At 32.0% G+C, this 25793-nt stretch overlaps 3 protein-coding genes and 1 long non-coding RNA gene across 9 annotated transcripts; 2 read left to right on the top strand and 2 right to left on the bottom strand.

Annotated features, from left to right (window-relative positions):
* The first annotated feature begins 223 nt into the window (after positions 1 to 223).
* On the top strand, positions 224 to 761 carry LOC114189070 (uncharacterized). Its single transcript, XR_003605548.2, has 2 exons — positions 224 to 420; positions 502 to 761. It is a non-coding gene; the product is annotated as an uncharacterized LOC114189070 (long non-coding RNA).
* Positions 762 to 2356: 1595 nt separating this feature from the next.
* LOC114188273 (Trimeric LpxA-like enzyme) lies at positions 2357 to 12584 on the bottom strand. Of its 2 annotated transcripts, XM_085674530.1 has the most exons (16): positions 12462 to 12579; positions 12215 to 12382; positions 11897 to 12127; positions 10857 to 11171; positions 10367 to 10474; positions 9702 to 9891; positions 9205 to 9467; positions 8332 to 8443; positions 7174 to 7253; positions 5908 to 6159; positions 5753 to 5829; positions 4849 to 4940; positions 4272 to 4354; positions 3459 to 3530; positions 2900 to 3025; positions 2357 to 2779 (listed from the first exon to the last, which is right to left on the bottom strand). In XM_085674530.1, exons 2-16 carry the CDS (start codon positions 12347 to 12349, stop codon positions 2735 to 2737), a joined length of 2181 nt encoding a protein of 726 aa, XP_085530656.1. In that variant the 5' UTR covers positions 12350 to 12382; positions 12462 to 12579; the 3' UTR covers positions 2357 to 2734. The 2 variants fall into 2 exon arrangements, with proteins under 2 accessions (XP_085530656.1, XP_027932667.1); XM_028076866.2 differs by having other exon boundaries at positions 12215 to 12584.
* A 610-nt stretch (positions 12585 to 13194) lies between these two features.
* NHX2 (sodium hydrogen exchanger 2) lies at positions 13195 to 18097 on the top strand. 5 transcript variants are annotated; one of them, XM_085674533.1, is made up of 15 exons: positions 13195 to 13532; positions 13686 to 14047; positions 14156 to 14274; positions 14791 to 14888; positions 15070 to 15132; positions 15216 to 15262; positions 15358 to 15552; positions 15733 to 15779; positions 16060 to 16126; positions 16251 to 16351; positions 16439 to 16540; positions 16715 to 16853; positions 16935 to 16997; positions 17170 to 17253; positions 17536 to 18097. In XM_085674533.1, the coding sequence occupies exons 2-15, from the start codon at positions 13874 to 13876 to the stop codon at positions 17875 to 17877; spliced, it is 1641 nt and encodes a 546-aa protein (XP_085530659.1). In that variant the 5' UTR covers positions 13195 to 13532; positions 13686 to 13873; the 3' UTR covers positions 17878 to 18097. The 5 variants fall into 5 exon arrangements, with proteins under 5 accessions (XP_085530659.1, XP_085530658.1, XP_085530657.1 ...); XM_085674532.1 differs by having other exon boundaries at positions 13680 to 14047; XM_085674531.1 differs by having other exon boundaries at positions 13195 to 13545; positions 13680 to 14047.
* A 315-nt stretch (positions 18098 to 18412) lies between these two features.
* On the bottom strand, positions 18413 to 21634 carry CSD1 (copper/zinc superoxide dismutase 1). Its single transcript, XM_028076317.2, has 8 exons — positions 21496 to 21634; positions 20402 to 20490; positions 20062 to 20163; positions 19733 to 19828; positions 19345 to 19376; positions 19165 to 19240; positions 18894 to 18947; positions 18413 to 18616 (listed from the first exon to the last, which is right to left on the bottom strand). Exons 2-8 carry the CDS (start codon positions 20475 to 20477, stop codon positions 18594 to 18596), a joined length of 459 nt encoding a protein of 152 aa, XP_027932118.2. The 5' UTR covers positions 20478 to 20490; positions 21496 to 21634; the 3' UTR covers positions 18413 to 18593.
* Positions 21635 to 25793: the final 4159 nt, after the last annotated feature.

Here is a 25793-nt window from a genome sequence, read left to right as displayed (position 1 = left end):
AAAAAAAAAACTATGATCTAAAATAACCTAAATTCCAAGTACTATTTTTAAAATATAAAAAAGAAACTCTATAATTATAAATTAAAAAGTAAATTTTAAATTTAATTCAATTTCACAAAATCTAACTTGTAATATAATATAATGTGAATTGTGAATTGACGTAAAATTTTAAATGTTATAAAATTTTAAACCTATTTTAGTTACAATTCAGGTTGGAGTTAGGAAAGAAGGACAGTTGAAGTTGAGATGAGAAACGTGTCTCCCAACAAATATTTGACTTGCCAGTCTCACTCATGCTGTGACCAAAATTCTTATATACATATAAATATTGAAAGTGAAGTGAAGAAAGAAAAGAAGAAGAGACATGCCTCCACCTTCCGCTGGTATCTGCGGTTGTATATCTAATATTCTATCTTCTTGGTCAGTTTTACTTCCTTTATTCTTTCATTCTCTCATTCTTTTCTTCCTCACTATTCTCATCGAAACTTCTTTTCATCGCAGTTTCTATTGTCTCTGTTGCTGCTGTCTCTTGGAGACTTGTTGTGGCCCAATCTTTGGTAGACCACCTCCTCCTCCTCCTGGGCCTTGGGGCTCGGGCCCGGGCCCAGGCCCTGGTTTCTGATGGAGACTCTGTGTGATGGTTGTTCTCTGGGATTGAATTATGAAGGCACTACTTGAGTGAATTTTAATCATAATAAGCTCCGTGAGATGATATGTGAAATAAAATCAGAAAAATAATGATATTCTTATACTGTTTCTCATCTTCTTTGTTTCACTTCACATATACTTCACATATACACTTAACTCAAAAGTAAAGTGTATATAGTTTGCACCCTTTCAATTCCACACGAATAGCATTTTTACACCCACTCAAAATATGGAGAAGAAACTAATTTAGTTCCTTTGTGTATTTTCTTAATTTACTGAAATATAATTTAGTGCATGGGATTTTGATAAAGACTTACGGACTACACTTCATTTTAAGAATTAAGAAAAAAAAAACATTTCATTTTTTTTAAAAAGCTTGGTCACCAAACTTTAATTTTTAAACTAGTATAAATTTGATCAATTTGATTAATTGACGCAAAAAATATAAATTTAAGGAATAATATTGATGCTAATTTAATTAATTTCAGCTTTTAATAGTATACCAAATCAGATAAAGTATAATAGTATGGTCACTAAAAAAGGAATTTAGATGTTCTCTTGAAACATGTTTCTTCCTTATTTTTATTGTTTACAAGACTTAAAAAACAACATAATGAGCACCAGTATTACTTTTCAATCCTTATATACTATTCGGGTACAATAATTAGAACCTTAATTGAAGTAAAATTTAAAGATGACATAAAACTCACTTTTTCAAAGCAACAAATCATAAAAATGTGTTAGGTGCGTATTTAATATTCCTAGCAATAAAAATATACAACTAACCTGGAGATTCATTTACACCCGCAAAATATTATTTTCATCACATAACGTAATGCAAATATTTTAATAAAGATTTAATTATGTCATTTATGAAGTATTTGTTCCACGTATTTGTGTAACTTGTCTTATTAAAAGATTCTATTAAGTTCTTAGATATTTAAATTGTCATCAATTTAATCCCTATTGTATAACATTGTTCGTGCCAATTTATATATAGTACCCAATTGACGCTAATTTGAAAATCGAAAGGATGGGTTTTGTAAAAATATAAAGATAAAATTGGTGAAATATATACCTAGAGGAACCAAATAAATAATTTAACCAAAAAATAATTGTAAGTAAAACTATTATAGAAATTTCCAAAATTATCGTGTACAATTTGCATAATATACAAAGAAGATAAAATTTTCTTTACTGTTTTTGAGAAGCCTTTTTTGATGTATATAATAAAATCATATTTGGGTATAACTATAATAGTTGGCTCTAACAGAAGTCTTTATTATGAAAAAAAAAAACAACTACAGAGAATAATTTCCACCCAGTTCTTTATCAAAGATTGTTCTCACTTTTCTGCTTGAATTTTTGTAACAATTCAAGCCATTAATTTGATAAATAGTCCATAACTATTTCATTGAACGTGTGTATATATATAGATATATGTATAAATGAATTTAAGTTATACATTTTTTCATGAAAAGTGTCTGGTCGACTGTTATTTTTATTTTGATGGCTATAAAAAGTGTAGGACTATGTCCTCTCCACTAGTAGTTCATAATGTTATCAAAGAATTATAATTTGAAACCGAAAATTACTCGATTAACGCGAAATAACGAATAGGTGTAGATATTCGTGATGAAGTAAATAATGATACCTAATTCTTTCCAAACCTATGCTAGCTTTTTTTCTTATGCAGGGAAGCCAGATATAATTATTAAATTCATACATGACCCAAAATTGGAGGAGTTTTTTTACATTTGTCCTAATAATTACTACAGTTCACCTAAGTATTTCTCAAACGCATGAGCACAGCAATGATGAAGGAATCAAAATATCAATTTCGAAAGTTTCATCACTTTACCTGTTGAGGGAGTAAAAATTAACAGGTAAGTGAGTACAAGGTATAGATAGCTAGCTCTTGAAACTCGAGGGATACGATCTTCTAAGGCTTTCATATTTCTTAAAATTAATTCCTCCACATAATATGCACAGAAACTCGTCAATAATTACCCATTTGAAAGCGTATATGAATGCACTGAAGTTCCTTTTAAGCTGCTGGGATGACAGTGCCCTCAAAAATCCTATCTCATTCCTCGTCATCATCGTCTTCTTCGGGTGCCTCTTTTAGCCACTACAACATGAAACGTTAAATGGCTTACCCCAAAAAGTAATGCATCTTATAGATTGTGAAAACGCAGGTAGCATAAAACCTAGCTCTGTAAGTGAGAAAAAACAAACAATGGGTGCTTACTTGGATGAGCTTTTGGGCTTGCTTAACAAAAACTTTATCTGCCTCATCAGCATCTTTCTTCTCATCTTCCCAACTCAAAATAGCATTTTCTTCTACAAAATCGTCATTATACAAGTGGTGCAAAATCTGAAAGCAGAAATTAAGTCACAACATCAAAAAGAAAAGGCTACACAGTTAAAATGACAAAAACTCAATGTCACATAACTTTGAAGCTTCAAACAGATACACAAGAATGAGAGTATGACAACTTTCTTAAACCTTTCTTCTGCGTATAAATTCATTTCCTAACATTGTTAATTGATTTACTTTTTAGACAGAACAACAATGCAAAAGTTATTATGACTGATATTAAACAAATTTCTATTTGATCAAAAGAATATCACATTATTTGAAATTGAGTTCACTGATTTAGTTTTCCTATCAGATGTTAAATGAAAACATCGCATATTAACAAGCCTAATTTGTGAAAGATAAAAGGCCACATTTATACTTCTATGCATGATGTTCCCACAAACAGAATAAGACGTCAATAAACCTAACTAAAAGAAAATAAGCATACCGTTGTGAACAATGGAGCAAACTCCTTAGCCGACTCCAAACACATTTCTTCAAATTTAAGTATTACTTCAATCTGGTGTAAAATTTCAAAACAGATTAGCAGAGGGCTAGTTAGCCAGTAAGGCACCACATAGTGTACAAATTCAGTAAAATTCTATTATTCACAAAAACATTAGACAACTCACAAAAGTAATTCATAATGATAAAGATCCTCTACAACAACTCAAAGTTGATTAAACTAATTAAGTGATACTGGTTTCACACAATCAAAGATCTTTTTGCCTTCTCTACTTCTTTACCGAACGAGTAATAGTTTTAAAGACCATCGAAATACAAGTATAAGATGAAATAACCAAGCTCAAAGATCGCTCAGCAGCAAATCCACAAGAGATTTTATTTGATACTGCCACATAAATCCTAACTTTAGCAGCAGACAAGAACTAACAGTTTGTATAGTCCAAAACAAGTTAAAAATCACGTGAAGAACATAAAGTGCCATGCATGCCAGTGTAGATATTTAATTGGTAAGAGAATGTGACAGCAACGCTAGAGTACTCCAGCCTACATATAGAAATCAAAAGCAGAGAATTGCATGTTTAATTTTACAATTTTTAAAACGAAATTCATATCCTGAAGCCTTATAAATGGCAATTGAACGATGAAATCATGAGAATAAAAATATAAATTCTACAGAATGGTGCAGTGAAAAATAAAGAAAAAATATTGACCAGATTAACGGTAAGTGTTCTAGTATAATTGCTACACAAGTGAACATGAATCTCGTAAACAAAAGAGAGAGAATTGACAGATGAACCTGCTCATCGTTGCCATTCAGATAGGATGTAAGAGCCTTTTTCCACTTTGTAAATACAGCCTGAACATTTTGAAGCAAACCATCTGAAAAATATTCATCCCAAGCAATAATAAAATCAGTAAACAACCATTAAAAAATAATAAACAAAAATATAGAATTATAAATGAGTAGCACTTTAGATGTCAATCAATTCCTTCACAACTTGACAAAAAGGCAAAATCAGATGTGCAACAAAGTCCAGTAGGAGAAGTCAGCTCTATGGATCACATCACACCAATGGACTCTATGAAAACAGTCTAGTGTAAATTGATTTTTCCTCTAACCCTTTTAAATACAATTTGACTCAATTTTTAACAAAGCCTCCAGTTGATTAATTTATCTAAACCATTCTGTATATTTTGTTAATAGCATTCTCTGACAAGGCTAAGATGCTCAATGTTTTCCAAGAATGTTCAAATTCTAAAATAAATTCCACAAGATATTATAATTTAATTTGATAAGAAAGGAATCCTATATAAAGAAACAGGTGGGAAAGATTAAAAAGATTATGTAACAATAGAAAAAAGGAAAAGCTCACCAGATGAACTATGGGGGGTGTCTAAAGCATACTTCATCATGGCATAAAATAATGCTCCAGCACAATCAGAAGTGTCTTTATTGTATGACAACCTACCACATAAATAAAGCCAGTGTTACTACAACTTAAGAACCAGAGAATGCATGTTTAAAGTGTAACCATATTATAAAATATCAAACTTGCACAATAAAAATAGTTCGATACACGATTGCTGAAGATATTATGCCTTCTAGAGAAAACAAGAGACAATTCTCACATCTGAACAAGAGCAGTTGGAAGTCGGATGGTCTAGAGAAGACATTCTAATATTTCCATGGAAAACATATAACAATTAATGGTGTCATTTTATTCCTCCCCCCAGCTTTTTACCCACAATTCAAGAAATTATACCCTCAATCACTGTCTGCCTTTTCCATTTCCAAATTCCCACTCAAGTATAGCACAAAAACAACTTATTAACCTTTTATGGCTAACTTATTGCTATTCATGGTTAGACTACATATATATTTCAGTAATTTTATGTGATATAAGCTCCCATGTCATGAAATTATTGAATAAGAGATTAAGTTGTTTGCCTAAACACAAACTCAATGTCATCCATGAAGAAAGAGAAATAAATACAATTTTTTCACATGACAAAGACTTATGAAATTTTGTTGGTATCCTGGTGATGTCACTGTGGATATGGAATAGACCATGTTGGAAAGAGGTATCCATCGGTATTAGTCATTGATCCCAACAATGAATAATCCGTACCAATACCATGATTACAAAAAATATATAGAAAAAAGGACTTCAAAATTTGATAATAGAACCCATTCCTTTATATGTTTTTGTGAGAATCAGATGAAACGGTATGAGTCTAGATTCAACTTTTACTAATACATTTAAATGTATTACTTACTTCAAAGAATTGATTTCTAAGATCAAATGGCTTTCTTGTATGTTTTCATGCACAGCTCTAAGAAAGGTTGCTTCAACCTGCAAATGATGGAGTGTTTTAAAATCTGATATCCACACAATGCATCTAACAAGGGTTTTAAAGGCGAAAATTGGAACCTCTTTCTCAAAGTAATAAGAGTCATCTCTAGAATCTTCATGATCATCATCATCTGAATCATTAGAATTAGGTTTCAGCTCTCCAGAAGGTGGAAGAAGAATGTCATCTTGAGCAAACTCTATATCATCTTCCATAGTTTTGATTGCCTCCAGAATTTTATCTTTAGGAATAGGTGCCACTGAGTGCCTCCACTCTTCTTCGAGGCCACCTTCACATGTTGACCAAACATGACCTGCCCCACCCACACCTAGCTGATCAATAAAAAAGGGTGTAATGAGAAACAATAAATTCCCTAACCAAATCTGGGGGTTCATTTCGGTACTCCCTCTTAAAAAGTAGTATCATGATATTTCATTTTTTTATTATCAATATTAGTAACTTATTTTGTTATTGCAACTAACTAGTGTAAAAGGCTATATTAAAGGTGGTAAGCAAGAGATAGAACAAGAGAAAATCAAATAATTTTACTTTTTATTTGAAATCTAAGACTATTGGCGGAGACAGAAAGGTCACCAGCCCAAATTACTAGCTTGTGTTGACCCTATGCATAAAGAATATACATTTCTAGTCCCTAGACAAGCAAATTAATGAATTTAGTCCCCATGGTTAGTTGTCTTCAAGGACAAGGTGCATTAAATTAGCTCAACTAAGCACCAAAATGCATTAAATTTGCTCATTCACCTTCAGGGAGAGAAACTTACAATTTTTATTTATAGGGTCAAAACAATAACGTGGGGATAAGTACTCGGAACATTAATGTAGAGCATGTATCTTTGTAGTCCTGATTATCCCCTTGTAATCAAAACATCCGAAATGGATCTACACATATAGTCCTAATTATACGAAATATGGACCTATTTCAGATGTATAAATTGTTAAATCTCTTTTAAACCTTTACTGTATTGTAAATTCTTTGTTAATGAGACAGTTACTCATTTCCCGTGTAATTAGATGTATTTTGCCTTGAATGTCTAATTAATTGAAGTAGTTTTTTGCTTAAGGGATAGTGGTTGATGGGAAATATTCATGACTTGGTATTATTGGTGATTAAACCGGTGTTATTAAATATTTAAGTTCTATTAATTTCTATTTCAACATAACTCAATTCTATAAAACTAGTTTGTGAGGTCTTAGTTGAGGTTAAATAATAGTAATTTGTTTTTTTAATTTTTAAAAAAATTATAGAATATGCATACCAAGAAGTTGTTAATGCATACTGAGATAATGGTGAAAAATTCATATCCAAAAGCCATATAGAGACTAACCTGCGAAGCAGCACTAAAATTTGTCTCCAATACTTTGGAAGCAATCTCTACATCTGATTTATCAACCTGGCTGCCTATGACTGCATACATGAAAAAAAGTAATGAAAGATTTAGTTTATGCTTTTATTCTATCAATCAATACACAGCACTGAAGAAAAGTATAAATGCATATAACTTAACATAATATAGAAGCTACAATCAATACACAGCACTGAGTGCAGTATTCTCTCAGGACCAAAACGTTTTATGACAAATAAATTATGAGTCAAACTAACACAAAGTGTGTCATTGTTTGTAAACAGGTACAAATAAATTGCATTCTTCTTACCAACTCAGGTCCTCAACTTTATTAAAATGTATTTTTATTAATAAACTGACGAGAAGACAGAATCATATTATTGAACAGATGAAAATAATATGAACAAAATGCATATAGCATGTATCTCCTGATTATTTTTCAATTAAGGATGAGATCCTTAATTATCATAATAAAATTTTGGTCTTTCCACAATATTCTTCTCCCTAATAATTATTGGTTACCAATAAAAACTGAAACAATTAAAAAAGATATATAATTAGATCTAAATGGGATCATTATTCGGTTTTCAACAAAGCATAATAGTGTCACTTATCCATGTGACCAACAGAGCCTAGTGTACTACTTCAACATATTGACTCATCAAACCAAAAAAAAACAACAAAGATTTCACTCACAGTCAACCCCAGTTCAATCCAAACACACTTACAAACCCCCCCTTCAAGAAATAAATTTATAGGTAGACAGACATAAAAGAAGCACATTCCAATCAAACTAGTTATTTATATTAAATTTCCACCACAAGAATTTTCTTTTATAGACTAACAGAATCAACAAATCAACTCGTACTTAAAGTATAGCAGCTAAACAGGCTCAAAATACCTGTTTGGAACATTAAATGGAACAAATTTGAATTAAGGCATGCGAAGTTACCAGTGCTAATAATTTTAGTTTTAGAACCTAAGAATTGTCACTTTGGATTTGTTAACTCCAGGCAATATGTAATATGCTATCAATATCAAATTTTGCAATGCTAATTATTTAATTTAATACAAGGAGAATAAAGAATCAGCATATATCACCACGGCATAGTTGAAAATTTCACAAAAATTCAGCAATACCACTAGTACTATCAGCATATTCAAGCTCCTCGTCGCTGTCCTCCTCAATTGGCTGCTGAAAAAGAGATACTTTCGAATATGTAGGAACAACAAACTCTGGCCCAACTACAACCTGGAAGCATAAAATTGGTTGATACATCAAAAGGTGTATGCATCGTGGATTATTGACGACAAAAATCAACATATTTCAATCTCAGAGTAACTAATTGAAATAAATAAACAAGAAGCCAAGTGAACTTTTATTAGACCATAATCTCGATCAAGAAAATGAAAGTAAATTGTTAGATTCACATCTATAGAGCACAAGAAAAAAAAATAGAAATTCCACTCCTATAGCAAATTAACTCTACTTTACCTCTTCAATTTCAACTGCCATTTTAAAAAGAAATCATAAATAGTTTAAAAAATCTTATATCTTTAAACTGTCGATTGTAAATCCAAAATATAATGTCATATAGATAAAGATATTTATTTATTCGAATCTGAATTATATAACTAAACACTTGTCTGTGCACTACACCGGCTAAGAAAAAAATTTAAAGACTACACTTCAATTGTTCTCAAGCCTTTCTTTCGGTTTGAAACCCTCTTATTCTGGAAGCCACTTCGGGCTCAAGTAATCTGAGTCTGGTGGGCCCACTTAAGGGAGATAAATTCCATGTGCAAATTAGCCTATTTTCTTCATGAAAAAAAAAAATGAATCCAAGACCTTACATAACATAAAAAAAACGATGCTCCTTGATAAACCAAGTTTTGGTACATGATGCTCAGATTTAATGACAACATAACTATTGTGGTAAAATATAAAAACCGTTTTGAAAGTAAGAAATGATGGCTACAAGCATGGTATAGAGATAGTAGAAGGATACAAACCTTAAAAGACAAAATAACACCAGGTTCCAGAACAGCCCCTGACTTTATAATCACCCCATCACATACAATTGCATGCTGGAGTTTACAGCCATCTTCTATGATGATGTTATCCCATATATAGCATCCCTCTATGGTAACATTTGACCCAATTTTACATCCTTCACCAATAACGGAACTTGAAATTTTAGTGTTATTCCCAATTTTGGTGCCAGATCCAATGACAGTGAAAGGGCCAATAACAGCAGATTGTGATTGTGATATTTCTGAAAGGAGAGAAAATTGTCAAAACAGAACAATGTATTAAAATAGATAAAATTTGTAAAAAGTAGTTTTGACACAACAAAACTTGTTTGTAGAGCAAATGAATGAGCAATATCAAGCAAACAGTCAAACATAATCATTGATTGAAAGTTGAAACTGGACTCAATGTACATCATATCATGTAATATTATGCACAGCTAACCAAGAACACCTAACCCAAAAGATTCCAGCCATACCTAAAGCACGGTACATTCCTTGTCGTTCAAGTTTAGTCGCAGTATGGCCAAAATTCATCACATCTGGAACCAGTGGATATGTCCATCTATGAATTATATCCTTGCTGACGGTATCATAACTTCGGAAATTGTCAATCCTTGCAGCATAGTCTGAGTGGATTTCATGAACAAAAATTTTGTACCCCATTATCTGAAAGAAACATAAGGTCAATTTTTACATGGAGTACAGAGAATAATAAAGAATATTTATTTTATAGATGAACATAATGATGAGCTATACAGAAAGATTCAAAGACAAGAAATGCATAAGTTTATCAGACTAATTAGCTGTTCATGCGTCCAAGGCATGTCAAAAAAAAAATTGTTGGAAAAGTGAGTATGGAAGTAGGATATTATTCAAGATCTTACACATGCAAACACATGATCAATACAAAAAAGGACTGAGTTTAATATGTACTCATCAACATGACACCTCTGAAGGAATATCAAAGGTCATAGGAGATAAAGTTTGAATGTGTTCTGCCAGTTAAGTGAATAACAAAAATATTGAAAGGATAAGTTTTTCCTTCCAAGAAGGACTTAAGAAAGAACTTCAGAAAGTTATTACAGGATCCATAGTCCCAAAACAAAAGGTATCTAAATTTAGCACATGGAAGAGAAATTACATCATCAAGAAGCAATCCCTTGACAAAATGACGCCGTAGATGTTGGTAGTCAAAATTGTCTGTAAATAGGCTTAGTACTTCTGGCGAGCAGATGTCAATGTAACAATCCTGCAGATAAGATATTGCTAACTTAATGAGCTCAAAAAAATTAAAAAGGTAATCACAGGCCAGAGATATGACCCACAATATACTAGCAAAGATATAATAACAACAGTAAATAGTTTATTAACCAACTGAAAAACAACTTAGATAGGTAACATGTTCAATTGAGAATCAATAGATTATTCCAGGGCACCCAGTCATGTGATAAACATCAGTGGAACCAATTCGTTGTTGCTAAACAGTAAATTTTTCATGAAATGAATTTAAAATAACAATTTGGACGAGGAATTAGTGATGTTCTTTTTTTACGAATAAGTGCCAGCAATGGAATTCCTTTTTTCAGAAGAAGTAAAATTGAATACTAAAAGAAATATCTGAAGAGTTCAACCTGCTTATCATGATGCAGAGAGAGCGAAGGATTATCAACAAGCAATGACTTGTCAAGCTGTAGTGTCCCTCTTGATTGGTCTGCCCTATCCTCATAATACACAAGCTGCTTGGTATTAGGATCAATAGCCATAAAAAGTTCATCAGTACCAAGTCGAGATTGATGGATAGCTGGATTAGGTTTTGACCGTTTAATGACCATAGTCATTACTGCATTATTATCTTTCTTCCTCCTTTCTTTATGTTCTAGAAGTGCCTGAGTAAGCGACATGTTGCTCACAGTATCTCCACTGATAAGGACAAAGTCTCCTTGTATCTTCAACATAACAAGTAACTCAAAAGTGTTACTATACAATACTCAAAAGTCACAACTCAGACTGCAAGCATTGGCATGATGTGGAAAGAGTAGTAAATATTTTTTTTAAATGCAGTAAATCATTAATTTTACTATAGACTGGCAGAGGCTCACATGTAAGGTTTTAAGTTTTCCTTTTAAAAACCCTATAAAAAGAGCATGAATAAAGTTTCATAGTAAAGATATATTTCTTTAAATAAATTTAAATTAAAAAATAAGAGGATAGTCATGGATAGTTATTATGCTTTAAAACTCCAATATCTTGTTTGTGGTAAAAAGGAACAAAATTGTAAAATTACAATAACCGTGTCTACTGTAGACTACGAGTAGTTAAGGGTATTTACAAAAAACAAGATGCAAATTCTGAAAGAGTTTAACATTTATGCACTATCGGAACATATCGTTACATTGTCAATAAATAAAAATCATGGAAAATATGATTTCCAAGGTAACAATTCTAAACTTTAACGAACTCATCCTACATGTCAATTTATGATTAAATCACAACCTAAAAGCAGCAAGTGCAGGTACTATTTACTCCAGCTGAAAACCAATCCTAATTAACAACAACCATTGCTTAACAACAATTCTAATATCAATTTTTTTAAACCTTGCAACACACTTTTTCTATTGTATCCATGCAGGAGCCTGCAAAAACTAAAACCAGAGTCGAAAAGAAGCCATACCACATTGCGCTCGTAGATTACGCGGAGAGCATCTCCGGCGCTGACAGAGTTCTGCGACTCTATAGTCGTCACCGTGAAATTCGGTTGAGATAGCCACTCTGATTTCTCGAGGTAGTTAATAACCTGCTTCGAGTGAGAACAGCAGAATACGAAAACCTCTTCGACGCCGGCGGATTCGAGCCAAGTCAGCGTGTAATTTATCATCGGAACATTCACGAGCGGAAGCAGCACCTTCAAAACCACGAAAACCGAAAGCTAGTCAATAAGAAACGGAAAATGCAGGTTTCGGTGGAAGATTAAAGAGCGTTGGGAGATTACTTTGGGGCGTTCGAGCGTTATAGGTCTGAACTTGGTGGTGAAACTATCAGCCAATAGAACGGCCTGCAACGGAACCCGCACCAGTTCGTCGGGGTCCTCGGAAACCCTAGCGCCGCTTTTCTTCTGTGCGCCCATTTTACTTCGATTTCGAATTCGACTTTGCTTTGCCTAATATTGGCACTGGCAATTCAGAAAAAGTGATATCACGAAATGTAGGAATGAAGAGGAGAAAACCTGAAGACTTAACAGAACTTTGCAGTGGCAACAATGGAGTATGGCTTATTATTGTTCCATTTCGTCCTCTTCGATTCTCTTCCTCTCTTCTGCACACTACAATTCTCAGTCAATAATGTTTTGTCACGCCATGAATTTGATCGGGCCGGAACTAGATTCCTTTTTCTGAGAAAGAGTCGAAAAAGGACTTTGTAACTTTGGGCTCTAGTTTTGCTCTTCACACCCCTCACCTAGTTTCTTAACTTGGATAAAATACTTACTTGCATTTTTCTTTTCTAAATATACAAATTAAGTGTACTTTCATATTTCTTTAATTTGTGATCCATTACTACAAATTTTCCAGTGCTTCTTCCTTACAAATTTGTTACAAATATTCTCCTTATTGGAATTTCTAATAAGAAATCATTTATGTCCCATACAATGGTCTGAATAAAAAAAAATTAGAAAAATAATGGTTTGACAATATATCCCATAGATAACATTTTTACAATAATAATAATCAATAAATATTTTCTTGACGGATAATTGCTCACTGTGTAATTAATATTGATTTTCAACACTTCAAAAAATTAAGCTTTGACAAAGATACATGTGCTAAAATATTTTTCAAATTAATCTCTTAGCTTCAATATCGTAAAAGTCATCGATATATTTTTTTAATAAAATATTTTAGAAACGTAAAATTTGGAGTGAAACTTATAAATCTAACACTTATTTCCCACACCAAAGGAATTGAACAAGGCTTCTATTATGATTGGTGTTCTCTGTTTGTGTCTGTGATCCCCGCAATGCACGCTTCTTTGTCTCTTCTTTTCTCAACGATTCTCATCATTCTCCGACTTTTTCTCTTCTGCTTCAATCAAACAAATATCCGCAACATTTTCTCCATCATTATTCATCATTCTCTTTGTTTCCCTTCCTCGTTTCGTTCGCATCTTTGCATGCATATAGCTTCAGACTAAAAACTTCACATTCGCATTTGCTGGGAACATGAACACCAGTTTGTTTCCTTTGATCACGTCCTCTCTTAGTTTCCACGTTAATTGCTCTTAAATTCATCGGCATCCTTCAGCCAAGCGTTTTGGTGAGAGTTTTACGTACGTAATTTCATGTTCTTTCTATCACATGAATTAATGCTGAACTTATGGTAAGAAAAATGTCTTTATTACGTGCTTTCCAATTTTTGTATGCTGTTAGATTCACGAGCACGGATCTTGATGTTTTGATTTAGTTGCAGAGACTTTAATTTGTTCTTGCAATATATTGGATCCAAAGACAATTGAGGAGGGTGTTAAAATGTGTACATCTCCAAGGCGTATTATATATTCGGATTTCGTTTGTATAGTGACGCTTCAAGTTGCTTAATCTCAATAAAGAAAATCTGAATTTGGAAGCAAAGGGGTTTTGCAATTGAGGGTTCAGAGAATGGGTACTGAATTAAGTTACGCACTTTCAAAAATGCAAATGCTATCCACTTCAGATTATGCCTCCGTTGTGTCCATGAACATTTTTGTGGCTCTGCTGTGTGCTTGCATTGTCATTGGCCATCTTCTTGAGGAGAATCGGTGGGTGAATGAATCTATCACTGCCCTGTTTATAGTAAGTGATCATCACACTTCATAAATTAATTAATAAAAATTACACAAAGTGCTATACATGTAAATTTTGGTAGTATAAATAACTCTGTCAATTAATTGCTACTTGCAGGGTGTTTGCACTGGTGTAGTCATTTTGTTGCAAAGTCGCGGCAAAAGCTCGCATCTTCTAGTTTTCAGTGAAGATCTTTTCTTTATATACCTTCTGCCTCCTATCATATTTAATGCAGGGTAAAGCTTTTAGCACCAACTTCTTGCTCTCTAATGATAATGAGGATAAAGTGTTTGACTCTGTATTTATCATCGTCTAATTAATTGGAACTAGAATGAAAATTGACCACCATGTATCCAATGAAATAATCTGAATGCAGTAGAAAGGCCTGAAAATTTTCAATTCTTGCGGAAAATGCCATAACATACTCTTAATATTCTACTATATCACTAGTCAAATTTTCTTACAGATATTAGTTAAAAGATAATAAAAATCATTATATAACGTGTATTCAATTCCATTTTCAATGTCACGATTTGGTGAAATCTAGTAAAAAGTACTAGCTAATAACTGATGGTGTGCTCATGACACTGCTCTTTTAGTCCAAGGTCCAAGGTACTAATGGATAATGCCTTTCTGCTTAACTCTTCTGAGATTCCTTGTGGGGTGTTTTTTTTGCGTTTTCCTGATTTTGTTGTTGTTCTTTTACTTAGACCAATGTATACATAAGTGATGTTATTACATATTTCTTCCAGGTTTCAAGTGAAAAAGAAACAGTTCTTTGTCAACTTCATGACCATCATGCTTTTTGGAGCTGTTGGTACATTAATAAATTGTAGCATCATAACTTTTGGTATGCCTTTTCCCTTTAAATTGTTCTCTTACGTCGTTCTCTCCAAAATTTAACATAACGACAAAAAAATTGGCACCTCAGATTACATTTGTAACTGAGTGCAACCTAAATTTGCTAACTAACTATTTTCATTGGAAGTATTTAGATTCTTACCTGACTTAAATTTGAAGCATTGTTTCAGGTGTCATACAAATTTTTAAGAGAATGGGTGTTGGAAAATCACTGGAGATAGGAGATTATCTGGGTATAATAATATTATTCAATCTCTCTTATTTGAAAACTTTGACAATCTATTTGTGACTGACTTCATATTTAAAAATAATTCAGCAATTGGGGCAATATTTGCTGCAACAGATTCAGTGTGCACATTGCAGGTATGGAACTACTAAATGTGTCTTTTTTCACAGTGTTATAGCAACAATCAAGGTGTGAATGCTGAGTACTGACCTTACAAATTATGTTGTTGCAGGTGCTAAGCCAGGATGAGACACCTTTACTATATAGCCTTGTGTTTGGCGAGGGTGTTGTGAATGATGCTACATCTGTCGTGCTTTTCAATGCAATCAAAAGTTTTGATCTCAACATAATTGACCACAGAATTGGTTTGCATTTTTTCGGCAATTTCTTCTACCTGTTTATCGCAAGCACCATGCTTGGGGTCTTGGTAACTGTCTTTCTCCCTCTAACTCTCTCTAGTGTAACGTCACAAAGTGACAAGATTTAACTCATCAGTTAACACTCAGTATATATAAATATATATATATATATATATATATATATATATATATATATATTTGTATCATGTGTGCATCATAGGGTCTGATATGTCCATATCACCTTGCAGGCCGGTCTACTCAGCGCTTACATTATTAAAACGCTTTATATTGGCAGGTATCATGTTGAGAGAATTCTTTTTTTACCACCATTATTGTCGTTGAGCAGTTACTATGATAGCATTCCATTGTTTTATACTCTATATGCAGTTAATATGATGTTCTTTTTTTCGGTAAGGAAAGTGCTTTCATTACCTTATTTGACTACAGGGGAATCTCTTATTTACCGGGGGTGTTTGTACGGTTTATCTTGATCGCCAGTTTTCTAAACCTACCATACCATAAAAAATTGTAACGATTGTTTAGGTGCTCAACAAATTGCTCACTCAATATTACAGGCACTCTACAGATCGCGAGGTTGCTCTTATGATGTTAATGGCATACCTTTCCTACATTCTGGCTGAAGTAAGTTTTGAAGAACAAAGAAACTCCATTGTGGAGTGTTTGTCCTTTATGAGCTCTATATTTAACCATTCTTGTGGTTGACATTAATCTGTGGGGGGTTCTGATGTATTTAAATAAAATGCAGTTATGGTATCTGAGTGGCATTCTCACTGTATTCTTCTGTGGGATTGTTATGTCACATTATACTTGGCATAATGTGACTGAGAGCTCGAGAATCACTACCAAGTATATCTCCAATCAGATTCTTTAAACTATATATGGATCTATTGGGGGTTGTGACACTGTTTAACTTGTTTTACATTGCTGTTACAGACATGCTTTTGCAACTCTCTCTTTTGTTCTTGAAACCTTTATCTTCCTTTACGTTGGTATGGATGCGTTGGACATTGAAAAGTGGAGGTTTGTTAGCGATAGGTAAGTCCTGCATTCTGTGGCAGACTAGACCGGTGAAAGTAATCATGAACACCTTGCCCATTTTTACTTATGAAGATTGTTAAATCATGTATTTCCTAGTAAAAAATGGTTTACTCAAAAGTTCCTCTTAATTACTATAGAAAACAACTCGTTTACCACACTCGGTTTCTGCAGGCCAAAAACATCTGTTGCTGTTAGTTCAGTATTATTGGGTCTCGTACTTGCCGGAAGAGCAGCATTTGTTTTTCCCTTATCCTTCTTATCAAACCTCACTAAAAAGAATCAAAGTGAAAAAATAAGTTTGAGGGAGCAGGTATGGCTAGATTTCTGTGAAAATATTATCTTTCAGGATTTCTTGGGATGTTGAAAAAGTTTCCATTATTCCTTGTATTAGGTGATCATTTGGTGGGCTGGTCTTATGAGAGGTGCTGTTTCAATGGCACTTGCCTATAATCAGGTCAGATCAATGTTTCTCATTTGGAGATTCTGTTTTTGATAAATTAGTGTTAATGGTCAGCTAACAAAGGCGAAGAAACAGATTAGCAGTTACTGTACATATGATCTAGTTTTAAATTGCTGTTGCATTTATCTTGGATATGATTTAAGTTCAAAGTTCCTGTAAAATGCAGTTCACCTTGTCAGGTCACACTGAACTGCGAACCAATGCCATCATGATCACCAGCACCATCACTGTTGTGCTTGTCAGCACAGTGGTAAGAAGCATGCTTTTTGTAATTTTTTTATATCATGTCAATGTTCACATAAAGAGATTTTGCATTTTGCTTTCTGCTTCGGTGATAATTACCAACCATTTGATGATTGAGATAGATAACATGATGGGAAATGAAAAAACCACCTCAATAATATGCTTAAACGTAAACTATATCAAATACTGCTCAGTTGTGGGAGATTTGGGATCTGTAAAACACGATACCTCAGTTTCAAAAGAAAAATCTGGAGATGAGGCCTGACACAATTTAGGTACAACTTGTCAGGTGTTTGGTTTGATGACCAAGCCACTCATAAGGTTTTTGCTGCCAGTTAGTCCACCTCCTAAACGCAAGAACAGCTTGGGAAATATGGAATCATCTAATCCTCCGAAATCAATCACTGTGCCCTTTCTTGGAGGTGCTCATGATTCTGAAAACGATCTTGATGGCAGTGAAGATCACCGTCCAAACACTATTCGTGCCTTATTCAGCAATTCAACACATAATGTACATCGCTTATGGCGTACGTTTGATAATTCAGTCATGCGTCCAGTTTTCGGCGGTAGGGGATTTGTTCCTGTGGCTACTACCTCACCAACTGGCAGAAGTAATAGTCAGTGGAACTAAGAAGATTGCCCAGAAATGTGTACTATAGTAGATCGAAAATTGTGCAGATGAAGATTTATGTTTGGTCGAGTTTGTTTGGTTAGTGAGAAAACATTGTGCCATGGGTTCGATTTCATTTTGACTATACTACGGTCGATTCCTTCGCAGTGTGAGAATTGTGAATTCAGCTATGAACCCATTTTCTTTATTTTTTTTAAGCTAAGATTATTGAAAATTACAACCACTGTCTTTGTACGCAGCCAAGAAAGATTTATTCAAAGAAATGTTTAATTCGGTAGGAAAGAATGATGGAGGAATAGATCATAATGAAAAATGAATTATATTATCTATTTCATTTCATGACTTCTGCTTCCTGATTCCCTAATTAAATGTATTCCATTTAATCCCTTTTTTCAGACTTAATTTATTTCTTTATATCCTACTACCAATCCAAACATTATCTGACTAAATTAATCGTGAAACCCTCTAATTACCATAATATCATTCTGCAAAGGCAAACCGATCAAAGAAATATGGATAAACCACTCACAAGCACTTCAGGCAAAAACCATGAAATAAGCATCAAGTGTGTCTACAAATGACTCTCGTACGATACAATAAAACACAGAATTCAGCAGTACAGACCGAACCTAACCAAACGGGTTTAAAAGGGCGATTCTTTATTCCACAATTCTAAAGCTTCGTCATACGATCACGCCCGTTTTCATGCGACTAGTTTATCCTTGCAGACCAATGATACCTATACGAACAAACGGCAAAAGGAGGATATCAGTACAGTCACCATAAGAAAACGGAGAAACTGAAACGAGTCATGAAACAGTGAAAAGAAATTGAGATAGCCGACATTTTAGCAAAGGCTGTCAAATTTTATATATTGATTGATACATGATAGTATCTATAAAGATGTATGTAAACTTTATCAGTGGCATCACAATAACATCGACCATTGATATTGCATAGGTAATAAAGAATATATCAGAAAATACAGTATTTTTAAAATCACAGTCTCTGCTTACCACAGGCTACTCTGCCACCAGCATTTCCAGTAGACTTGCTAAGCTCATGACCACCTACACAAAAGGAGAAGGAACTATAACATGCAGTAAGCCGAAAAACAACGAACGCTTTTAACAACGAACGATTTGGTATGCAAGGAAGGAGAAATGACCAAGTTCATCATCACTGTTTGTTAGCAAAGAAAATGAACGAGAAGAAGACACAATTTAATTCGATGACCGATGCCTCAGATACCAAAGATGACAAGGTATAAAACAGATTAGTGAATACCTTTCCCAAGATCATCAGGATCAGCATGGACAACAACAGCTCTCCCAATGATGGAGTTTGGTCCAGTGAGAGGAATCTGTTCACATTCAATAACTCATTAAAAACTGAAGCTTCTCACGGTGTCAACTCTCAAAATAGAAAAAACAATCAGAGAATTTGATCAGGAGATGAATAACATACCTGACTGTCAGTAATACTGAAGCTGGCGGTACCTGAGTTACAAAACGAGATGAATCCATTTTAAATAAGGACCAAACAAGCATGTGGTATGTGATACGAAAAAAATAAAGAAAAGCTCTTACAGAGATAGACTATCACAAAACAGAAAGCAAGTAATCTTGATTACTAGCCATTTGTTCAAAAAAAGGAAAAGTTTCTGATAAAACCGCCAGATTGCTTGTTAACTATTAATTATAAAAATATTAAACATTATTATCTACCATCGGTATTATAATAATCAGAACTTTAAGAATTGGAGTCAGAAAAGTAGCATTATTATCTATCTCGGAATGATAGGAATCAGCATAAATCAAATAAATGAGACAGGAAAAAATCATATCGGTCATACCATCATCACCAACATTTACATTCCCTAGATCACCAGCATGGCGATTCTCATCCTCGGGAGCACCATGCTCCTTGTTATTAGGATTGAAATGTGGTCCTGTAAAAATGTGGGGAAAATAAAAATTAAGCCTTCTAATATGTTACTAAATGGCAGGATTTTCATCCAAATTCAGCTGCTTTATAACAGATTTTATTGCTTCAAACTTTTGAAGAATTCCCTATACAAATGTTCATTGCTTTCAATTCAAGTGAAGTGAATACAATTTGTTCCAGCTCATTAATGTCCAACTGAATCAAAAATTTATTCGGGTTATTGTCCAGAGACTATACCAGTTGACAGGCAACCATTGGTAGTGTCCCCCAAGGCATGGACATGGAAGCCATGGTGACCAGGCTTAAGACCAGAAAGAGTGCCAGTTACGGTGGTTGGACCTGCACAATTGACAATATATATTACTTGATTTGGCTCAGCGGTTAGTGCAAAAGAAGAAAAAAGGTTCACGTCATAATATATCATCAAAATATGCACTTACTTTTTGTAATGAAAGTCATAATTTAAATTTTCCTAGTAGAGAAGTTTGATTCATTTTAGTTTATTATTTTTCTCCCTAATAAATGGTTATTGTGAATTTTATTAACGATGAGGGTCATGCTCACTGTTGAGACTCACCATTTCCCTCCTGACTGAAGTAGACAGTTCCAGTGACACCCTCACTGCTGCCAAGAACTGCCACAGCCTTCACCATTGCGCAATGTGATCTGAACAACAAAGCAGCTATTTCAGATAAAACAGACAAGACATGTACAAGCTCATTAGAATCAACATGCATGACGTGTGCACATACAGTATCTTGGTTATCATGGTGGTGAAATAAGAATGGTACTACGGTGAAACAAGTTGGCATCTCTCTCTCATCCAGAGTTACAACAAACAGTCATTATGGTAAAATAAGAGAAGTAAAAATAAACCAGTAAATCATATTCAAATGGTCAGAATCGAAAAGAAAAAAATCCATGACTGATGTGCCCACACAACAATGTCAGCTGTATAACACGACAAACTAAACACTAAAAGACATTTCAAACTCTTCAAAACTTCCGATCCAGGTTCAAGTAAGTTCACTTGATGAAGTCTTTTATGTTAGTTGCAAACATGAAAAGAAAATATTGTGTTGACCACACGAAAATAGAGTATCACTACAAAAAACATAATCTCGATTTCCAATTACAGAAACAAGCTATCTTTTCAGTAGATCTGTCTATCAACACTAAATAAAACGTACAGATCTTCAACAAACACAAATCCGTCCTTATCTCATAGTAATAGTACGAGTTGAAAGAAAAATCAAACAAAAAACATAGAAAATTACTAAAACTAATTTCATTTCTAAAACCGAATCCGAAGCCATGAATTTAACAGATACGCTATTCAACTCTCCTTTCGTCCAAATTAATCAAAGGAGATTAAAAAATAAATGAAAAAAAAATGAGGTCACCACCGTTGAACATAACGGAATCGATCTGTGCACGACTGAGAGTAGATACAATAAAGAGAGATAGAGATTTGAGAGGAAAAGTAATCAGAAAGAAGAATCGAGTATCCTGGGAGAGGAAAATGAATAAATGTTGAAGAACAACAATCGGAAACAAAAATCAAGAATCAAGAATCGTGAGAGAGTACATCGAAGAAATGTTGAAGAACAATAATCGGAAACAAATTGATAGAGATGAACAAAAGAGAAAGAAAGAAACTAGCATGCATACCTCAGGGCACCCCAAGGAAGAAGTGTGAGAAGAGAAGAAGAGTCTAGAAGTAACAGAAGGAGAGTGATGTGAGAAACAGTGAGGTCTTTTTGTTTTATTTATAGCCATTGAGGCGTGTTGGGACTTAACACAGGTAACACGTTGCAGTATATCACACACCTAACCATCCACCTCTTGACCTTATCCCTCTAAAATTTAGAGGATTTTTGTTTTATTAAGATACGTATTTTTCTAATATTTTATTGGATTAAATATGTTTTTGGTCTCTAAAAAGTTGAGTGAATTTTAGAATTAGTTCTTCATCAAATTTTTATATCAATTTAGTTTTTCATTTTTTAAAATGCGTGAATTTAGTCCTTTTAACCAAATTTTGTTAAGTTTATCCGACATTTCAAACACATTTCATGATAGTATTTAAGTTAACATTGAAGCAAGAATGTGTCAAACTGTGTAAATAATTTAAATACTATCATCAAATGCGCTTGAAACATCAGATAAACTTAACAAAATTTGGTTAAAAGGACTAAATTTACACATTTTAAAAGATGAAGGACTAAATTGGTCAAAAGTTTTGATGAAGGAATAATCCCAAATTTCGCTGAAACTTGACCAAAAACATATTTAACCCTATTTTATTTATATTTTAATTTTTACAATTTTGTAAATTAATTTAATTATTGTAATGAAAAAAATTATTTTTATAAAATATTTTTATATAAATTTTAAAGAGCCTTAAAGACTTTGTAAAATCTTTCATCAGTTATTTTATGTTAAATGTGTCACGTGGTGTTATATTATTTTTTTAAAAATTATCGTGCAAATTTCCTTTGGTAATAATATTATTAAATTTATATTTTTTAGTTTTAAAAGACTCGCATAGTAAATTTAATATATTATTTATATTTATCAATGAATATTAATATAAATTTCTAATAATATCTAATTTTTAAGGTTAAGATCTAATTGCTTTTACTGCACTCAATAATCTTATATTTTTTAAAAATTAAAGTTTAAGACAATTTAATTTTTTTTTTATTTATATAATATGTTTTATAGACAAAATTGTAATGAAATATTTTTAAATATATAATTAAGGATGATAAGACAAAAAATATCTTAAAAATTTAAAAAAAACTTCTCAAATATAAAATAAATTTTTTATATTATCTTCTAAATAAAAAATTTATAAGAATAAACATTTAAAAATAAAAGTCAAATATTTTTAAATAAAAAAGTCAATAAATAAAAATATTCGAATATGAACATAAAACTATCTGATTAATTATAATTATAATTAACAATATACTATTCGAATATAATAATATAAAAATAAAAAAGACGGATATATACATATTTATCCTTATCTTTATACTTAATTAAAAAAATTATATGATCTCAATTTATTTCTCATCCCTATGTTCGCTATACACAATTGACCGACTAAACAATAAATGACCATTTAAACTAATTTCTGCCGGTTATAATTTAGTGGAACATTTTCCAAATTCTTCACAAAGCAATAGTGATTTTACAGTAAAATATGTCATTAATGTTAATAAAGAATTTCAACCTAGCACAATAAATATAACATCGGGTTATGTACTTGTAATGAATGCTTATAAAGTTTACATCGTGACTGAAAAAAGTCAACAAAATAGATGAAAATGGGTAAGTATGGTGCTAACGAAGTATTACGGAGGATGAGTAAGTAGCAACAATCTAACTTATCGTATTGGCCGAAAGCTATGAATTTCTTGTGAGAACATTAATATCGAGACCAACTGCATTTAATTTTATTCACAACAAATTTGTGGCCATCTATTGAAATTTTAAACATAACTGGAAGTAGAGATGTCACAAAAATTCCTCATGATATCAGGAGAAAGACACATAATTAAGAAAAAAATTAAGATGGTTTGACAAATAAATTAATTATAAAATATTTATTTCCACTCGTTTATGTAAATATTTAAAATACTTGAAAATATAAAAGTACATATAGATAAATATAAAATAAAAAACAATTTAAATATTTCTTCCTCTCTACTTTTCTTTCTATACTCATTGTAACCCTCGAACTACACTAAATTATAATAAAAATCTTGGCACCTCTTATTTTTAATTTTTCCAAATTTAGTATTGTATAAGGCATTTTTGGATCTGGACATTTTTTTCTAGAACACTTAGTCCAAATTGTAAAAATAAAAAACATTCCGGATTGGATGTTTTGAAAAATATTTTCAGATTCAGAAATAACTTTTGGAATAATAGTACTGGATTTTTTTATATTTCATAATAATCATTTTGAAATGTATTTTCATATTTAGAGATGTCGAAATGGGTTTCAACTCGTGAGTTAATTCGGTTCATCATAAGTTTGAGTCGGATTGGGTTGAGAAAAAAATCAATTTTTTCAAAAGTGGGTTGAATTCAATCCAGCTTACTTAACCTACGGGTTCGAGCCAGGTTGGGGGTGTGTTGACTCACTTAACTCACCAATATTTTTTTACAATTTTTTTAATAATTATTTACTATCACTAATTATATATGTTCACAATTTCATATTTTTACATGCTAGAATGTTCCTCAATAATATTTGAATAGTTTAAATGTTTAATTAATTTGATTGTTAAGTTATATATGTTGATACTTTAATCTTTAATTATAATCTTTATAGTAAATTACTTAAGTAATCGTCTTATAAATATATTTTTTTAAATTAGCATGGACAAAAACGTGATTTTTTTTATTTATATTTTGTTGAATAGCATGACAAAAAATGTGTAATATTAGTCATGTTTTCTTGGACTATATGGACACTTTCTTGGAAATAATTCATCATATATTGGTGGTGAGTATGATGAAAACATTGGTTCTTGATTTTACTATGATTGTCATCGCATAGGTTGCTTAAAAAATTATTTAAATTTTTGAATACTTAAAAATAAATACATAAATAATTGGTTAAATTATACTTTTGGTCCCTATTTTCGTAGCAAAATTTCAATCTGGTCCCTCAATTCCTTTTTATCTTAATTTGGTCCCCATTTTGGGAAATTTGATGCAATCAATTTCTTTCCGTTAGTAATTTAGTAACGGTGTTAAATGGGGTGTCAAGTGTCAGTTCCTGGAATTTTTTACTTTTTTTGAATTTTTTTTTTGAATTTTTTTTCATGTCACTATTATGCCATGTGTCATTTACCTATCCTCAATTTGGTCCTAGTATTTTAATTTTTGTCTCAATTTATTCCCAATTTTTGTAAAAATTATGCAATTTTATCCCTCTCCAAATTGAAACCAAATTTAATTTTTGTAGAAATGTGCACAAATATTTATATCAAAATTGATATTTCAAGTAAATATTTTTAACAAGATTAAGTTTATTTTAATTTATATTTTACATTAAACTTTATTTAAAATTGTTTTAAAGCTGTTAATAGAAAATAATTCTAATAACAAAAAAAATCATAAATTATATTAATATTTTATTACACCATACTTTAATATTGTTTTTTATTTGAATTTATATTTTAAATAATTGCATAATTTTAAAATGTGTAAAATTCAATAATTTCTATACAAATGTTTTAGTTGGTATAAAAATAACAATTATATAATTTAAGAAAAATTAATTAGTTTATGTAACAACAAAAAACAAAAAAATTTAAAATTTGAAAACAATTTTAAGTAAAATTGAATGTGAAACAAATTTAAATAAACTTAGTTTTATTGAAAATATATAATAAAAATATCAATTTGAATAAGAAAATCAAATTTAATAAAAATATTTGTATAACGTTTTATAATTTTTGTTTCAATTTGGAGGGGGACGAAATTGCATAATTTTTACAAAAATTGGAATTAAATTGAAACAAAAATTAAAATAGAGGAACCAAATTGACAATGTTAGCTTGACACGTGGTAAATTTTAATTTTTTTAAAATATTCAAAAAAAAAATATTCAAAAAATCCAAAAGCTGACACATGGCACCGCAGTTAACACCGTTATTATACCACTAACGGAAAGGACTTGATTGTATCAAATTTCCCAAAATTGAGACCAGATTGAGATAAAAAAGAATTGAAAGACCAAATTCAAATTTTGCTACGAAAATGGAGACCAAAAATATAGTTTAACCTAAATAACTTTTGGTGAGTCAACCCACTTAACCCACCAAACCGTGGTAGGTTGAGCCGGGTTGCAATATTTTTGGCTTACCACAAAATGAGTCGGATTGGGTTCACTCATTTTCAACCTGACTCGTGTGAGCTAGGTTGTCTCACTTTGACATGTCTAT

This window comes from Vigna unguiculata, chromosome 6, assembly GCF_037176805.1.
Source record: "Vigna unguiculata cultivar grain cowpea cultivar isolate G323 ecotype 2 chromosome 6, ASM3717680v1, whole genome shotgun sequence".
In the NCBI taxonomy this organism is placed as follows: Eukaryota; Viridiplantae; Streptophyta; class Magnoliopsida; order Fabales; family Fabaceae; genus Vigna; species Vigna unguiculata.
Note: the sequence above shows the minus strand (reverse complement) of the source record. Positions and strands in the feature narration are given on the sequence as shown.